Genomic DNA, 18,901 nt, shown 5'->3' on the forward strand with positions numbered 1-18,901 from the left:
TATATATATATAATATTGAAAATCGGTTAAAAAAACCAAACTGAAGTTCGACTTGGGCAGGTTGAAAGGTCCATCTCAACCCCAAAATTCACAGGGTTGAAAATCGGAATTCACAGGGTTGGATCAAGCGAGATTGGACCTGGTATTTAAAACAAAAATTATATATATTAATTGGATTAGATGTAAGATCACTTTGTAATGTTAAAAACCGAACTAAACTAATCTGACCTATATTTTGCCTTTTATATTTTAGGATGATTTTTTTAAAAACATTTCTTATTGAGAAGAATGATAACAAATTAAACTCGTACATATCACATGAATATTAAAACTCAAAACCTAAACTTTTTTGGGGAACAATTGCTCCGAAGGTGGGCAATTTTTATTTTTGAATCAAGAAGGTGGAGTTCCGTCCAAAAATAAAAGATGTGGACTTGTCAAGTCAATAAGGAAGCAAAAAGAGACCCACCGCGTCGGCTCCGTCCGCGTGCGATTTCCCACAAAAGAAACACATGAAAATAAGAAAATAAAAAAGTAGAAGGAAAAGAAGTATATTATCCACGTCTTCCACATTTTGAGGTCTTGAATGTGCACAGAGAATTGAAGTGTGTGTGTATTCCAATTCCAGTCCATGGCTCAATTTTAACACGCAAGCCCACGCACACTAGTCTCTTCTCTACATTGCTTTAAAACGTACGCTGTGTCTCTTGTTTTCTCCAACTCCATCCTCCCTCCCAATCACTCTGTTTCTCTCCTGCACCTGTTTCTGCTTCATCCCCTTTCCTTGCCTCGCCTCCGTAGTCTCTGACTTTTCATGGATATTTCAGCTTCTTCCCAATTCACTTCAGGTTACCAACAACACCCAAAACTCTCGAGGCTACGTTTCTGCTAGACAACTTTCACCATAATTTATCCATTTTTGTGTTCTTTTTTTGTCTTTGTTGCAAAGCAAATTGTTATAGTGGTATTTGTGTTTCTCGTTGGTGCTGGAATTCATGTTAACCAATGCAATTTCTTACATCTATATCACAATTAGGGGCTCTGAGTTTATCTCTACCACTAATTAATGATTTTACAATCAATTTCTGCGAGCTTCGGTTTCTCGCTGCCATTTCCTCAGCAGCAAAACTGCCCATGTGGGAATTTCGTCAACCCAAGAAAACCGCAGAATATCTTTTCGCTTCCTTCCTCTAAACGAAGAAGAAAGCAGCTACTTGTTACCAAATTTTCGCGTAGAAGTGCAAGAAGAAAATGGGGTTTCAGTGCTTGTGCGATTTCACCTGATGGCCCTGGGCCCAGTATGAATGTAGAGCTTGCAAAGTCAGCCAGACGGAGTGCCAAAATCTTGGTGCTAAAGCGTTTATCCAGTGAATTGGATGCCGATGAATTTTCCGAAGATTCACCACAAATTCAAATGGGCACCAATTTCACCAACTTCCAAGAAGACCCGTTTGTAGATAAACTTAGAACTCAGCTAGGAGTCATACACCCCATTCCCTCGCCCCCGATAAACCGAAACATTGCGGGGTTGTTTGTGTTCTTCTTCTTTGTAGGCGTTGTGTTTGATAAATTGTGGACTTCAAGGAAGAAAAGCAAGTCGGGAAGTGAGAATGGTCGGCGTGAGGCGTGGCCGCAAGTGCCCACGAGCTTTTCATTGTTTCTGGAGAAGGATTTGCAGAGGAAAGAGTCGGTGGAATGGGTGAACATGGTTTTGGGGAAGCTGTGGAAGGTTTATAGAGCTGGGCTTGAGAATTGGCTCATTGGGTTGCTTCAGCCGGTCATTGATGATTTGAAGAAGCCCGACTATGTTGAGAGAGTTGAAATCAAGCAGTTTTCTTTGGGGGATGAGCCATTGTCTGTTAGGAATGTTGAGCGGAGGACGTCCCGTCGTGTCAATGATCTCCAGTGAGTTAACGTTTCCAATTCAATCGTGCATGTCTTTTGTTTGATTTGGTTGCTTATTGTCTCTACTTTTTTTTCTTTTTTTTTTTTTTTCTGTTTATGCAATATCTTCTATACGTAATTTGACATTGAATGTTATAAGTGATCTTCTATATGCAAACTCTCCGTCGAGATAATTGTTCTGCATAAAAATATTTCGTTCTGTTAACTATAAAAAAAATGGGTCTCGTGAGAGCAAAAGAGATTGCCATTAGGATAGATCATTATGAAAATGTTTTGCGTCTTTTTATCAAAATACTTGGGTGATCTGGGAGCTCATTTGTGATAATAACTTTCTATTCTAACTCAATATTCCCTTGAACTGATGCTATATTCCTTTATTTCATTTAGGTACCAAATAGGCCTACGTTATACTGGTGGTGCTCGTATGCTGTTAATGCTCACACTAAAATTTAGCATTATTCCCATTTTCGTGCCAGTTGGTGTTCGAGATTTTGATATTGATGGAGAACTTTGGGTCAAATTGCGACTAATACCGACAGAGCCTTGGGTGGGAGCTGTTTCTTGGGCTTTTGTTTCACTTCCCAAGATCAAATTTGAATTGTCACCCTTCCGCTTGTTCAATTTGATGGGTATGTCATATTTTCAAGACCATGTTTCTGTTTTCTAACATACTATAGCATATGTTTGGTAGGAAGGATAGAAACTGGGTAATAAAGGTAAGGGAAGGGAGGGATACTGTGATCCTTTGTGCTATTTGGTTGAGGGAGAAGTGGAGGAAGGAGACATCACATAAATTTATGATCTTGCCAAACAACATGAACTAATGAAGAAACAACGAAATATTATCTGTCAAACCATGGGTTTTCTGTTGCTTTTTTGAAAGTAATCACGACATGAAAGAAAATAAAAAGACAACCCATGCTTGTGAGAATAGTTCTGATGAACTTGCTGCAAAACATCAAAAGATGTAAAGAAACTCAAATGTACTAATCATACCGTCAACAAGCTAAACACTTTGACAATTGTTTTATTTAATGTTAATTGCATATTTCTACTACTGAAGGCTAAATCATTTTAGAAGATACTGATAATTTTTTCCTTCTCTCTGCTTTTCTTTGCATGTATTGGGCAAATTCAGCAATTCCCGTTCTTTCAATGTAAGTGAATTTCATCACCCTCAGCTAGCCATTATATATAGCTCTCTCTCTCTCTCTCTCTCTCTCTCTCTCTCTCTCGCTGTGGCGATGCTAGACTGAAGAAAGTAGTTAATTGTAATTACCGAACCTTCTATTAATTGAACCTTATCACTTATTATGAATGAGACCACAGGTCTTTTTCAGCAGCCACTATTTGATTCATATGCCCCTTCTCATGGGAATTTCCTTGAACGTTCAGAGGCAAAATAAATGTTACTTTTCAGACTTGGATGAAGAAAAAATAACATAGGGGCGTGTTCCCACCAGAATTATGAGATAAAATAAACAATAAATATTCTTTTCATGCATCAGGTTGGCTAGACAATTAAACAAAAATGCTTGGTGGTATATGGTGACTGCATTAGCATTATTTATTTTTCTTCAGGCTGCATAACCTAACATTTTGACATAACCTTTTCTAATCTAACATCGTGGGTTTTCTTTGGAGATGTGTTATCCTTAACATTTGGGTTGGTATGTTGTTTCTTTCTGTCACCTTGTGACTTGAATCCCTGATTGGATTTGGCAGGTTTTTGACAAAACTTCTCACTGAGGATTTACCTAGATTATTCGTACGCCCAAAAAAGATCGTCTTAGATTTCCAGAAAGTAAAAGCAGTTGGCCCAGTAGGAGACGATTTCAAGTCGGGGGACATACAAGAAGGAAACAAGGATTTTGTTGGAGAATTATCAGTGACCCTTGTAGATGCTCGGAAGCTTTCCTATGTTTTCTATGGTAATGACTGTCTTCTAATGTAGTCCTCCAGCACAAGAGAATCAATTGTGCTATGGATTAGTGAGGTTTCATTTGCTTTGAATTCCTAATCTAATTACTATTTTGACGCACAGCAATGCTGACTTTTTAAGCTGCCATTGGTTTGTGCAAAAATGAATATCATAATCGCCTTGGCTGGAATCTTTTGATTCTTCTAAGTGTTAACTTCTCCATATGTACATATATTTTTATTTCTGAAGCCCCATAACCTTTTTTAATCTAATTTTTCAGGCAAAACGGATCCCTATGTTACTCTAAGCCTGGGAGATCAAATTATACGCAGTAAAAAGAACAGTCAAACTACTGTTATTGGACCTCCTGGGGAGCCGATTTGGAATCAGGTGAACCTTCTTCTAATATTGCTTCAAATTTTTGTTTTAAAATCGTATATGTGCTCATGTGTTTGCATCTGCTGGCAGGATTTTCATATGCTTGTAGCAAACCCTAAAAAACAAAAGTTATGCATCCAAGTCAAGGATTCTCTTGGATTCACGGACTTAACTATTGGTACAGGAGAGGTAAAAGATCTAATCTTCACAAATATTGAATTTGTTTTCGTGATTAGCATGGATACATAGCATACGTCATTAAAACATACAGCAATTACGAGGCTGGGGAAAAGGGTTGTGAACTTGTGATGGTCGAGAGGTAGCGCGTCCGATCAAGAATGAGATATGGCTATATTCATTGAATATTCTTCTAATTTTTCTTTGCCCTTTGTACCTGAGAGCCCATGATATAGCAGCCAATGACTGAATTTACTGCCTTCACAGGCAAATTGGCCCATTAACTTGTTTCAATTTTCTCTATTTAAATAGCTTCTTAAGACACTGTCTCATATTTAAATAGGTTGATCTGGGATCTCTCCAAGACACTGTACCAACAGACAGGATTGTGGTACTGCAAGGAGGTTGGGGCCTGTTTAAGAAAGGGTCTTCTGGTGAAATACTACTTCGATTGACGTATAAAGCATATGTGGAGGATGAAGAGGATGACAGAACTGAGGTGGATTCCGTGGATACCGACGCTTCAGATTCAGATGACGAGTTGTCTGAATCTGATGAGTCAAAGGATACAACAGAGTCTGCAAATGAAACAGATAAAGAGTCCTTTATGGATGTTCTAGCAGCTTTAATTGTGAGTGAAGAGTTTCAAGGGATAGTGGCATCCGAAACAGGAAACGGCAAAATTTTGGATGATATCCCAATTACAGGGTCAAAAATCTCAAGATTGCAGCGTGGACCTGATGCCGAATCTGCGCCTTCAAATTCCAGTAATGTTTCTGAAGGTTCTCAAGGTATTTAATTTTTATGTGACCTCTTACATCAATATGTAAATTTTGCAATTTACTGTTGATTCTGGTTGGTGTTGTCTCCTGATCCACCAAAACGAAAAAAAACTTGTGAAATGCAGGAGTAGCTTTATTTTGGCTTGCTGTAGTTGCTGGCATATCGGTGCTAATTGCTACGAACATTGGTGGCTCAAGCCTTTTCAATCCTTGAGACTGCGGCAAAGGAGCTTGAGCTCGCTTTGAATCAAGTAATACTTGAAAACTCTCTTCACTGCTTGCTTCGCAATTATTCCTTCAAATTTATAGCTTATTATTTTTGTCCTTGAGTTTGGATTTCTCAAAAAACTACCCTCATCCATGGCAGTGTGTGCGCGCGCGCAATGCTTTCTGGTAACTCAAAGGTGGACGACGGAATTATTCAGCATATATTGTAAATTTGTGATTATTGCAGAGGAAATATTCTATTGGCGGCATTTTTTGCATTTTTTTTCCTGAGCCGTAGATAGGCCCATAGCAAGTGTGATTACCCTGTCCTTTTTCTTTACTAGTATACCAGTCTTTTAAACTTTCTCTCTCTCTCTCTCTCTCTCTCTCTCTCTCTCTCTCTCTCTCCCTTGTTAACCAGGTAGGTAGCTCCTCCTAGAACAAGTGACAACTTTTCTCATTTTCTTTGGGACCCTGAAAAACAACCAACCACTAAACTATTTGTTCTGCATTCGTAACTCATTGGTGCTAGAAATGTACAAGGGCCTAGCTCAAAGATTAAATAATGGAAATGGATCCGCATTTCACGCCTAAAGTTTGCGTTTTGGAATATTTTTTGTTCTAAGGGAGCCGGAGCTCAGTAACAAAACTTCATAAACAAATACCCCACTCTAATCTTTGAGTAGAAAATGTCCAAACCCCTACTCCTTCATATTTGAAGCATCTTCGGGTAGCTAGTCACCAAATTGTAGTATGTATGCTCTTCCTCTAACTCTGAAGAAAGCATTTACACAACAATTTGAGAATCAGATTCAATAATGGGCCCTCCTCTAACATTAAAGAAAAAAGGGGCAGTCATCTTGTGCTGCTCTGTTATTTTATTTTATTTTATTTATTTTTTAATCTAATATTTTTAGGACATATGTTAACAGAAATTGCATCAATAAAATGAGTAATATTAGAAAGAGAAAAAAAATACAAAATAAACGACAAGTTTAAAAAAAGTATAAAGCATCTACAACTCCAAAATAAATCACGATGCTAAAAGGAACAATTATTTAAAATAGAAGACGATCTGAATATCCGATATAAAAAGAAAAGGATCTCAAAATGAATCACGATCGTAAAATGATTAAAATAATAGAAGAGGATCCAAAATATTGCATAGGAAAAAGATCTATTGCATAGTGTAATATTATAACGTACGTAAAATGATTTAATAAAATATTCCATATAAAAGGAAGACGATCTCGTACAATTAACGTACACGTTGTGCACAAGGCTAGGATGATCATGACGGATCACTTTTCCAAACTCTACTTTAATACTAAAAAGAAAAAAGAAAAAGTATCCGTTATTTTAAATTTGAAAAACAAGTGTCCGTTATTGCATCTGATAATATACTACTGGAAAATATATTTTTTAAATATCACAAGATGTGTACAGAATAATTAGAATAATCAATCAACAACTCAAACGTAACAATTAAGAACAAGAGCAAAATCTTAATTAAAATATTTTCGACTTAAATACAATAACAATGTACAAACAGAGCAAAACTACATGAATACAGAAAGATCCCCAAAATTAATTCACAAAAAGAAACAAACCCTAAACCCTGAACAAAATAAGAAAATTGCATTTTCTTCCATAAAAATACGTGACCACACACGTTACTATTGGAAACTTGTAAAGGAAAATTTGTAGAGTTAAATGCTTGACAACTATGATGCTTTGAACCCAAAAAAAAAAGGAAAGAAAACTATGAAGTTGGGGGCATCCGTAACATTTAATTACTGTTAGTTAAATTAGGGTTTTTATTTTTATTTTGAAAAATTTGCATAAATGTCACCTGAACTTTGAGGCATGTGCGCCATTGTCATATGAATTTTTAATTTTAATTTTTAATCACCTAAATTTTCTAGAGTATTACAATCCACCACTTACGTCTAATTCCGTTAAAATTTCCGTTAAATGTAAGAGCGTTTTCCTTTGTCTCTATAATTAAAAATAATTATAAAACAACACAATTTTAAAAAATTAAAAAATAAAGTTAACCTAACTATCACGAATGTAAGGGCATGTAATGGCAAAGTAGGGTGTATGCATAATAGAGTTGCGCATATATTAGCATTAATGGCCAATTAATTCGAGGGTGAAATGGAATTGATGGTGTGTCAACCCCTTCCCTCACTGGTCCAAGTTCTTTCTATTGATGGCCTTCTTGGCCCCCCTAGTTTTTTTTCTGTTGTGCCTCAAGCATCTTCATAGGTTGGGAAGAGTGCTTTTTTCCCTACTGGTCTAGTCGAGGTGTTGATGCGTGAGGTGTTTTGATGTGTATCGGATGCTTTTATGATTATTTGTTAGGTATTTTGTTTGGCTTGTTTTAGCCTTTTGAATGATATTAATGGTGTATGCACAGCGTTGGGTGGGGGGAGGGGGAGACAAATTGGCGTTGGTTTTTATTTATTTATTCCAAGATCCAAGAGAACCATATGAAGAATTTGCCTAACTTTTTTTTTATTTCCCAAGATCTATGAAAACCATAGTTCTACTTTTTTCAAATCTTCCAAGAACTATGAAAATCATGTGAAAATTAAGGCATGAATCTTTGTGTGTTTTATAACTTACCAAAATCTTATATTTCTTCCAATTTAGAGGGGTATATTCAATTGGGATTTTAATTTCACAAGTAATCTAACTCCTCATTATTGTTGGTGATTGATATTTTTATTTCTTTTTCTTTTTAAAATTTACTTTTTTTATTTATAATTCTCTTTAAGTGCGGTGAATTGACTAAAATACCATTGCATTTAACAGAAATTTTAACAGCGTTAGACATATGTGGTGGATTGCAATATTTTATAAAGTTCAAACGATTAAAAATTAAAATTAAAAGTTCAAATAATAATGGAGCACGTATCTAAAAATTCAGGTGAGATTTATGCAAAAAAATAATTTATTTTTTATAAATTTTGAGAAAATTAGATTCTGTTTTTTTATTTATCAATCACAGTCAATTGTCAAACATCCAATCCGAGTCTTTTTTGTTTGGACATTAATTGTAAGTTTATGACTCGCTGTAAAGTACTCGAATAATTCAAAACATAATCACGAATTAAAAGGTTGGTAGAGGTTCGCGCCCCAAGATAAAAAAGAGAGAGAGAGAGAGAGAGTAAATAGAAAAATAAAATAAAATAAAAAAGACAAAAAGTTGAGGGGCATGGGCACAGCCGCACATGGTGGTGGGCTGGCTGACTGATTGCGGAGCCAGAGAGTGTAGAGCGACTCCAAAACGTGACTGCCAGCGAATCTTATTGGTTTTTTTTTTTTTTTTTTTTGGTCTGACGAATCTTATTGGGTTGGTGGGATATTGTTTGATGGACTGGATTGGATCTGTCCATTTAAAATAAAAAATATATATATATGTTGCCTTGTCCATTTTTCTTTCTACATATTTCTACATACTTCTTTCTACATAGTCCTCACTGCATTTCCACTTTCACTCTGTCACTACTCGCAGACACCTCTGGCTGTGGGGGCTTTCCCTTAAATGTTGGTTCCTTTACAGTTCACATCTTACAATTAGCTCCTCAGCTAAGCTTTAGGTACTCTCTCTCTCTCTCTCTCTCTCTCTCTCTCTCTCTCTCTCTCGTTTTGATTTGCTCTAGATTTTAGTCGATTCGTTGTCGAGACCGTTCAACTTTTCGCGGATTGCAGTTCGAACTTCTGCAACTGTTTGTGAAAGTTGTTTTATTGTTTGGCTGTCGGAGACCGTTGCGTGTTTTTTTTTGTTGCTGAGATCTGTTTGGTTCCTCAGAAAACGAGGGAAACGGAGTCTTGAGACTGAGACTGCAATGTTTTTTTTTTTAATTTTAAAAAAAACGAGGGAAGTAGATCTTTTCACTCTGAAATGTTATTATTTTTTTAAATAAAAAAACCCTCTTCTTCTTCAAAGTTTGCTGAGAATAAGGCTCTTTCTTTTAGTTGTTCAGTAAGGCTTATTTCGGTTTCTTCAACCAAGTTACTATTTTTCTGTACCTGAAGAAGATAAAGTCTCATTTCATGTGACTTTCCCCCGTAAAGAATTGATATTCTGACCCCCACCGGGTCCATGAAAACAACTTCTCAGTTGAAGTACTGAAATGTTTCTATTGACATATGGATCTCCTAGAAGTTGGATAATGTTTTATTTTTGTATCTAACTTAAATCTGAAGGGTGTTTCTGGATCCAATGAATTTTTGGTAGAAGATGGAAATGTTCTGTTCAAGATCTTTGTTGCATGCATGTTTCGGTTATAGTAGATTTGTTACATTTTTTTTCCTTGATCTGTTTTGGTCTCCATCGAAGTCACCATGTTGCACTATTGAAATTTGGGTTTGCTGCAATCGTCATAAAAGGATTATATTTAGCATGTATGTAACTGATGGTCAGAAGAGTGTATTGTATAAAGTATTATATTCCCTCAATAGATGACCTAATTTTCTGATGATTACAAATGATTATTGTCAAAAGTTTTTCTTTTTTTCTTTGAAATGTTTTTCTGAACAAGATGGTCAAAGATTTTTTAAGAAGGATATCGCCTGAGCATCTGGCTGAGAGCTTTAATTCATTCTATTGAATCTATTTTTGGGACAGGATGGTCTAAGCTTTAATATTATTATGTGGGATTCTAGACTTGTGCTTTGCTTGACAGGTTTTCTTTTTTCCTGGTCTCCAGACCAATGTTAATTTGGTTGGAGTAAGTTTATCTATGAAAATCTGAAGGTTAATACAACTGTTACAATGTTGTTTATTAACAATTTTTTTGTCGTACAGCAGACCTTCACTCCCCAAAATGTCTGATCTTGAAACCCCTCTGCGTCCAAAGAGGAAGACGGCCGTTGTGGACTTTCTAGTTCAATTTCGATGGATTGTTGTTATCTTTGTTGTCCTCCCCATCTCCTTCACCATTTACTTTCTCACATACCTTGGGGATGTAAGATCTGAGATGAAGTCCTACAAGAGGCGTCAAAAGGAACATGACGAAAATGTCCAGAAGGTTGTAAAACGACTCAAAGAAAGGAACCCATCAAAGGATGGTCTTGTTTGCACAGCACGAAAACCATGGATAGCTGTTGGAATGCGAAATGTTGACTACAAGCGAGCTCGTCATTTTGAGGTTGATTTGTCTGCTTTCCGAAATGTCCTTGAAATTGATAGAGAGAGAATGATTGCAAAAGTTGAGCCATTAGTCAACATGGGGCAGATAACTAGGGTAACAGTTCCATTGAATCTTGCCCTTGCTGTGGTTGCAGAGTTTGATGATCTTACTGTTGGTGGCCTCATTAATGGCTATGGAATTGAAGGAAGCTCTCACATCTATGGGCTGTTCTCTGATACTGTTGTGGCTTATGAGATAGTTCTAGCAGATGGTCGAGTTGTCAGAGCCACCAAAGATAATGAGTACTCTGATCTTTTCTATGCTATTCCATGGTCTCAGGGAACATTGGGGCTTCTAGTCTCTGCCGAGATCAAGCTTATACCGATAAAGGAATACATGAGGCTGACATACAAACCTGTTGTGGGCAATCTTCAAGATATTGCACAGGCATATAGTGATTCTTTTGCTCCCAGAGATGGAGATCAGGACAACCCTGAGAAGGTTCCAGACTTTGTTGAAACCATGATATACACTCCAACAGAAGCTGTGTGCATGACAGGGAGATATGCATCAAAAGAAGAGGCCAAGAAGAAGGGGAATGTGATTAATGAAGTTGGGTGGTGGTTTAAACCCTGGTTCTACCAGCATGCGCAGAAAGCGCTGAAGAAAGGGGAGTTTGTGGAATATATCCCAACAAGGGAATATTACCACAGGCACACTAGGAGTATCTATTGGGAGGGAAAGCTTATCCTTCCATTTGCTGATCAGTGGTGGTTTAGATTCTTTTTGGGCTGGATGATGCCCCCCAAGATTTCTCTGCTCAAGGCTACTCAAGGTGAAGCCATTAGAAACTATTACCACGACATGCACGTCATTCAAGACATGCTTGTTCCTCTTTACAAGGTTGGGAATGCTTTAGAATGGGTTCACCATGAGATGGAGGTAAGATTTTCTCAACTTAGTTTCTGACTCTATACTCACATTTTGACGAGCAAACAAAGTAGAGTGTAATCAAAGCCTGTTCTATAATCCATTTTGTTAATCATGTTGTTTGTTGATTCTGTATAGGTGTACCCAATTTGGCTCTGTCCTCATAGAATGTACAAGAGTCCCATCAAGACAATGATATACACTGAACCGGGGTTTGAGCACCATCACAGACAGGGAGACACGCATTACTCTCAGATGTACACAGATGTTGGGGTCTACTATGCACCAGGCCCTGTGTTGAGGGGTGAGGTTTTTGATGGTTCAGAAGCAGTTCGCAGGATGGAGAGTTGGCTGATTGAAAATCACGGGTTCCAGCCGCAGTATGCTGTGTCTGAGCTGGATGAGAAAAACTTCTGGAGGATGTTTGATGCAGGGCATTACGAGTACTGCAGGAGGAAGTATGGTGCTGTGGGAACTTTCATGAGTGTGTACTACAAGTCCAAGAAGGGAAGGAAGACCGAGAAGGAGGTGCAGGAAGCTGAGCAAGCCATCCTTGAGACTCCTTCCGCTGAGGTTGATGAGCCAGTGGACTATTGATTTGCAAGTTTCGGATTCTGTTAGGATTTCTTGCTTTTCTTTTCCTCCCTTGATTAGACCACTGTCTGGAAGTTTCTTTTGCTTTAACCCCGCTTCAGCCTCCACTTAATGTTGTTGTAGCAGATCTTATTCGACTGTTTTTCATTTTGGATTATGAGACCTTGGATTTAATAACTTGACTGACGTTAAGTAAGTCTTTGTGTCTTTCTTCTCATATTTTTTGAATCGAATTTAACCATTGGATTCATTCAATTTCAATGCCATGAAGGCAGACTCAGCCCCCTGCAACTCCGTTTGGATGAGGGAAAATGACTCAGAATTTAGTTAAAAGTAAGAAATTTAAGAAGAGAAATTGGCAATTTCCTTGTTTGGTAACTTAAGCACGGAATTAGTAAATGACATGCAGAAAAAATCGTGAAAATTGGGGCATCAAATTTCTGAATTTAATTTTCATCAAAATATGCATCATTTCACAATTTTTATAGTCTCAATAATAAAATTATGTCATTTACAAAATTCGACATACATAAATCCAAACATTGAAACATTCAATTGTTAGAAATTGAAATTATGGAAATCTAAATTCAGTCATTTTAGAATTTTATATAATTTTCAATTCCATTATCCAAACGGAGGGTAAAAGTCGGAAATTTAAGAGGAGAATTTGACAATTTCATTATCAACTTAAATGATGCACGGAAAAAATCGTGGAATTGGAGCATCAAATTCTCGAATTTAATTTCCATCAAAATATGCGTCATTTCACAATTTTTATAATGTTATTTATAAAATTCTGTTCAATTGCTAAGAATTAAAATAATGAAAATCTAAATTCCGTCAGTTCAGAATTCTATGTAATTTTCAATTCATTCATCCAAACGAGAATAAATATTTTCTCAGTGAAAAAAGGTGTACGTATGAAATGGCAAGAAAGTCCTTTTAAAAAAGAACAAAAACAAAAACAAAAAACTGTCTTGCAGGCTCCACTTCCAGCCTAGGCTTGAACTTGGGCCAAAATAGCCCCCATGGAGCCGAACTCCAGCTGGCCTAGGTCCTAAACCACCTCAATAGAAGCCCCATTTGACCATTTTGGGCTATAACCAGCCTTGGCCTGGGCTAAAAGTGCCCCACTAGCATCACCACCTCTTTCAACCCTGCCATGTGTCTTACTATAGAATTCTACAACTAACCCTAATTCCTAAACCCTAGTTGGCATTGATGGTGTTATATAGACTTGAACTGGGTTCATGTTCGTACTCAATAATGCTATCGACAATTTATAATTACGCCCAAAAATATAAAATTGATTCAAAGTTTATCTATATATATAAAGTAAAAGACAGAGAATGGTGAAACATTTAAAATACTAGAAAATGCCCTTGATTAATGCAAACATTAAGAATTGAAATTATTAATTAAATGAGGATAATATGGTAAATTCACAATTTTTCGTATTAAAAAAATTAAAATTAAAAGAAAATTCAGATAATAGATCCTATTTTTATGGAATACAAATATCCATTATATTTTTTAATTCTAAAATAAATTTAAATTTTTTTTAAAAAAACCTCTCGCATGCGCGGAAGCGCATGCAAAGAGGCTAATTTTTATTAAGGAATATTAGAAGTTAAAAGAATTCTTTACTGTTTTATCTATACATATAAAGCAAAAGGCAGAGAATGGTGAAACATTCAAAATACCAGAAAATGCTCTTGGTTAATGCAAACATTAAGAATTAGAATTATTAATTAAATGAGGATAATATGGTAAATTCACAATTTTTCATATTAAAAAAATTAAAATTAAAAGAAAATTCAGATAATAGATCCTATTTTTATGAAACACAACTATCCATTATTTTTTTTAATTCTAAAATAAATTTAAATTTTTTAAAAAAAACCTCACGCAGGCGCATAAGGGCATGCAGAGAGGCTAGTCGTGAAGAATCAGTGTTAATTTGTAAGACACGTGTTAGACTTTAAAAGCGGTGGTGATGCTACAGGTGGTGTGAGCAAAATTGCTCTCTCATTTAAATACCTCTCTTATTCTTCCCACGCAGCATCCTTAGTGGCGACTTTGCAAATTACCAATTGCAGAACGCAAGAGAGAGAGAGAGAGAGACGGCAGGCAGCGCACAAATAAAAGCACAAGACATTGTTGCTTTGCCTGTAGAGGAAGAATCAATACTCATCGTTTTGGCTTTTAGGGCTTGAAATTCTGTTCCACCTTCGACTTCATGGTGAGTCCGACTTCAATTTTCTCGTTCCTTTTCGTTCTCGTGGTTGTGGATTGATTTTGTCGCTCAAATTGATTAGATCTTGTTACAATCGGTCTGTGTTTTCGCTTTTCAATTATCGCAAACTTGTTTCTATGATTCGTTGCTGTTTGGTTCCTGAGAAAACTGAAAGTTAAATATAAGATGAAAGTTGAATGTTGAATGTTGAATGTTGAATGTTTTCACTCTTGGATGACAAAGTGAGTACTTTAAGCTTAGATTCTTAGCGATCTGTTTAACTCATTTTACACTTAATTTCCGCTTTCTTGTCTCTCTCTTTTTTTCTTTTTTTTTTTTCAATTTTATGATATGAAGACCCTGACTTTATTAAATACTTTTTAGATTTTTTTGTCTTTCACTTGTATGCATACCTGAAGTTTAATACTCATTAGTTTTTTTTTTGTTCTTGTCATCATTGTAGTTGATTTGTTGGGTTAATTAGGAAGTAGCCCACTAAAACTTTTGACTTGGTTTCTGCAGGCTTCCGTGGTGGCATTTACAGATGATGCGGTTCTTCCTGTAAGTCTTGTTTTTGATGCATTGAAGGAGCTTGGGAATGGAGCTACTGAAAAGTGCGAACCTCAAATTATGACCGAAGTGTCTTCTTTAAGTAAGTTTCTTAACCCTCTTTGTTCTTTAATGTAGTAGCATTTCTTTTATTGTTCCCCCCTAAACAATGTAACCTACAAATTTGTTTATATCTGTTATAAAATGGTTGGGTAACAGGTATCCAATTGAATGACCATTTAACTTATAGCCATGTAGTAGTCATGCTTTTTCTTTGTTGCAAGTCTCTTGGCCATATAATAGTGTTCATTTGATGTTGTTTTGACTTATGACAGGTCAGCTGCCCCTGGGGTCTTCCTCTGTGGACGTTGTTTTTACTCTTTGTAAATCGATTGAATTTCCAAGTGAGCAGTTGTTAGGGGAAATCTCAAGGGTCTTGAAGCCTGGTGGATCAGTCCTAATTTACAAGACTTCTGATTCTTCCACAGGGGAAAGTGATAAGGTAATTCATGTTCACATTGTCACATTATGGATTCAGTTTGAAGTGAGAAATCTTACTTCGGTTTTCTTGCAGACCACCTCTGTTATTGAGCGCAAGTTACTATTGTCTGGTTTTCTAGAAGCACAAGCTCTTCAAGAGAAATCAAATTTACCATCTGAGTTGTCCTTTGGGGTAAGTTTCATTGTTACTAGTATCCATTGGCATCATGTTGTAATTTTACTCCTCTCCTCTTTGCATGTTAAATTTATAACATGAATCTGAATTCGACTCATCTCAGACTTAATACTAACTCTTTGGGCTTTGCTACATGGAACCTTATCAGGATCTAATTGGGATCCTACATTTCTTGTGTACTTCAATCCAATCTAGGGTTATATTATCTATTAAATGTCTTGCAGTCATGCCGTTCACAACCCCTTTTATCCACCTCATCAATCTTCCTTTATTTTAGATGCATCCAAGTCGTTTGTACTGGTGCACTTAAATTTTTATTTTTATTTTTATTTATTTTTATGGAGTACATGAACATACCATCTAAAAGTGTTCTCTCATTGTTGGTTGATAACGGATCTGATGAACATATCCAATAGCTTCTCTGATTTTGTTAGTTACTCTAGCATTTTTTCAGAATCTTTTTTTTTTTTTTTTTGTGTGGTCTGCATAAAAGAAAAGAATCTATACGTTCACGATAACTTTATCACTGGATATACTTTGTGGATGGATTTTTTTGTTGATAAATTCTGTAATTTGTATGATGTTTGTGTATCATTGGATACGCTCTGTGATAGCTGTAGATTATTCAGCTGAGCTTTAATTTTGTTCTCTTCTCTCTGTAGGTCAAGGCTAAAAAACCTTCCTGGAAGATTGGTTCATCCTTTGCCTTAAAAAAGACCACCAAAAGTTTACCAAAAGTTCAGATCAATGATGATTCAGATCTGATTGATGAGGATAGTCTATTAACAGAGGAGGACTTAAAGAAACCCCAGCCGCTTCTAGGTAAGGCATCCTGGTTCTAAATTGTATGTTTGTCGACTTTGTTAGATTCTTAATGTTTGTGATTTTTGTAACCATGCACTGAGCAATGTACTTGTGCAGCTGGTGATTGTGAAGTTGGAAGCACAAGGAAAGCTTGTAAAAATTGCACTTGTGGGAGGGCTGAAGAAGAGCAGAAAGTGGAGAAGTTAGGCTCAACGGTAGATTTGGACAATTTCAAGTCGCAATGTGGCAGCGTATGTCCTATAGTTTGCTTATCAATATGCTTTTTAAAGTGTGTTTACTGTTTGTTCTGTTTTGTTTATTTTGCTCTGAAAGTTGCATTTTACAGTGTGGACTAGGCGATGCTTTTCGATGCGCTACATGTCCTTTTAAAGGTCTTCCTCCATTCAAACCTGGAGAGAAGGTATTTGTTGGATCTCTAAATCAATCCCTCCCTCCTCCCTCGCCCCTCATTTTTAACTGTCATCTTTTTTCCAGGTATCTTTGTCAGCGAACTTCCTTGCAGCAGACATCTAAACTAGAACCGCTCTCATGTTTTGGGGGCTGAGGTTTTCGGACAATTAAGTATGGTGCTACGTAACTTGGGTTACTGCTCTCCAGATATTTGAGATTTTGGGTTGTAGTTTTTCTGAATTGAAACATAAAATATGGTTCGGTAGCTTGTACCTAATGAAGATGAAGTTAGTTTCTTGGATTTGCACTTGTTACATTTGTCACATTTGTCTTAGTTACTCGAGATAACTAGCAGAAACTTATTAAGATATAGGAGAGAGAGGGTGGTAATAGCAGATTTGCCTATATAAAGATCTTGATCGAGGTCGACGGCAAACAGATGTAGGCTACTTTGGAGCCTGCTAGGATTTGTTAACTTTTCTTGATTAGAATTTTTTCTGGAGCACCATTTTCGTTTACAGTTCTCGGATTGTGATATAATATTGCTGTTAGCACCACTTCCTTTTGTTTTATGATCCAAACCTTCCAACATTTTCCGCTTTGAACAACCCGAAAATAGTCATGTATATAACAAAATCATGCAAACTCTAAACGTGTTTAAATCTGTCGAGGATCATAGTCAAACATAAGTAACCATACATATACTACTACCTGCATCAGCAGCATGTTGTTCAGCTACGTATGTTAGGTATTAACCTGCTGAGAGAGAAGCACAAGCAGCCCTTGCGGACCAACTAATATCTCATTCAGGAAGCTAATCAATCCAAACCAGACCACAGGGGTTACATCCACACCGCCTAAAGGCGGTATCAACTTCCGGGTTGGGACGAGAAGTGGCTCTGTGGGGGCATAAGCTACAACATAAGGGAACTTCCCCACTGGAATTTTGGGGTACCAGGACATGACGATTCTTATGATAAACAGAAAAGAAAATAGCGAGAAAAAAGGGCCTAGAAATCCAATAGCAAGCTTTGCTGTAGCAGGGTCCAAATCTGCAAGAACCAACTTGTGCATTAAATTTGAGAGAGTATGTGATGTGTCTGGCTTACCAATTCCAAGAATGCTGGAAACTGCATCCGTAATATGAGATGGCTCCCCTGAAGGAGGTAAGTATAATGGTGATAATGCAACGCTAGGAGGAGAAGCTCCAACTTGGACCAAACATAAGGAACATTGTGCAATTAGGAGCCCTTGCTTTGGATGCCTTCTACTGGTTGTCTTGAAGCTTTCCTGAAAAGTTTTGGAAAGTTCAAATTACAAGACATTCAACATATAGCCTATAGGAACAGGCATCCTTCAACAAACCCTGTAAAAACGAGGATCAGAATGGAGAAACAGAGCTGGGAACTTACAGTGACAGTGGGATTTGTATGCTTGGATATCCTCATCCTCGAGGGCCACGGCCATCCTAGAACAAATTGGAAACCATGAAATGAGATGAAAATCTTCTCCCTAGGCCTAGGGCCTAACCAAAAGAAACAAAACCATTTCATTAAATTGGTACCTTTAATCTGGACATGGTTGAGAAGATAAGAACAGGTAGCCATAGAGTGCGGTCGGAGAAATTGAACTATGAATGAATGAAGCGTTATCCTCTGAACGAGAGGTGGGGAAGTCCACTTTTAAACATGTGACCGGCAACGGGTATTCTAGGTTTCTCTTCTCAGTTAAATTATAGTTTTATGAATTTCAGAAGAAAATAATTAATTAAAAAAAATACCAGATCAGTGGAGTTCGAGAAATTGAGAGTGGCTGTGAAGTGAAACTGCATGGAATGAATATTGAAATGAAACTTGTAATGCAATTGTAATATCGACTGTGTTCGTATGGATTGTTTTAGTATCTAATTTTTAATTATCTTTTTTTTAAAAATAAATAAATATATATATATATATAATTTGGAAACTTCCTTTGCTATTCTCTTGTAGTTACCCATCACATCAAGTATGAAAATATGATATACAAATATGGTAAGAATAGCATTATTCTTCTCATATTTGAGAAAACTCATTCATGTTTTACAGGGAAATCTCCTTAGTGCACTTGTAACAGGGTATAAAAACAGTTGAAGAATGCAATCATAAGATTTCACTTTTAGCAAGCAAATAAGATAAATGCTTAATCGAA

At 36.6% G+C, this 18,901-nt stretch overlaps 4 protein-coding genes across 5 annotated transcripts; 3 read left to right on the forward strand and 1 right to left on the reverse strand.

Annotated features, from left to right (window-relative positions):
* Positions 562–5,744, forward strand: LOC18788465 (tricalbin-3). The gene is made up of 9 exons (XM_007226914.2): positions 562–1,905; positions 2,293–2,534; positions 3,044–3,062; positions 3,631–3,836; positions 4,107–4,216; positions 4,295–4,393; positions 4,725–5,172; positions 5,289–5,414; positions 5,531–5,744. The coding sequence occupies exons 1-8, from the start codon at positions 1,067–1,069 to the stop codon at positions 5,375–5,377; spliced, it is 2,052 nt and encodes a 683-aa protein (XP_007226976.1). The 5' UTR covers positions 562–1,066; the 3' UTR covers positions 5,378–5,414; positions 5,531–5,744.
* LOC18793320 (delta(24)-sterol reductase) lies at positions 8,766–12,288 on the forward strand. Of its 2 annotated transcripts, none has more exons than XM_020569474.1 (3): positions 8,766–8,978; positions 10,193–11,456; positions 11,583–12,288. In XM_020569474.1, the coding sequence occupies exons 1-3, from the start codon at positions 8,797–8,799 to the stop codon at positions 12,039–12,041; spliced, it is 1,905 nt and encodes a 634-aa protein (XP_020425063.1). In that variant the 5' UTR covers positions 8,766–8,796; the 3' UTR covers positions 12,042–12,288. The 2 variants fall into 2 exon arrangements, with proteins under 2 accessions (XP_020425063.1, XP_007222469.2); XM_007222407.2 differs by having other exon boundaries at positions 8,767–8,978; positions 10,190–11,456; positions 11,583–12,255.
* On the forward strand, positions 14,073–17,269 carry LOC18788961 (anamorsin homolog). Its single transcript, XM_007222931.2, has 8 exons — positions 14,073–14,280; positions 14,797–14,926; positions 15,159–15,325; positions 15,398–15,496; positions 16,162–16,321; positions 16,421–16,554; positions 16,650–16,724; positions 16,799–17,269. The coding sequence occupies exons 1-8, from the start codon at positions 14,278–14,280 to the stop codon at positions 16,835–16,837; spliced, it is 807 nt and encodes a 268-aa protein (XP_007222993.1). The 5' UTR covers positions 14,073–14,277; the 3' UTR covers positions 16,838–17,269.
* Positions 17,332–18,387, reverse strand: LOC18789457 (protein COFACTOR ASSEMBLY OF COMPLEX C SUBUNIT B CCB3, chloroplastic). The gene is made up of 3 exons (XM_007226293.2): positions 18,279–18,387; positions 18,127–18,182; positions 17,332–18,004 (listed from the first exon to the last, which is right to left on the reverse strand). Exons 1-3 carry the CDS (start codon positions 18,319–18,321, stop codon positions 17,459–17,461), a joined length of 645 nt encoding a protein of 214 aa, XP_007226355.2. The 5' UTR covers positions 18,322–18,387; the 3' UTR covers positions 17,332–17,458.

This window comes from Prunus persica, chromosome G1 (genome assembly GCF_000346465.2).
Source record: "Prunus persica cultivar Lovell chromosome G1, Prunus_persica_NCBIv2, whole genome shotgun sequence".
NCBI classification, from domain to species: Eukaryota; Viridiplantae; Streptophyta; class Magnoliopsida; order Rosales; family Rosaceae; genus Prunus; species Prunus persica.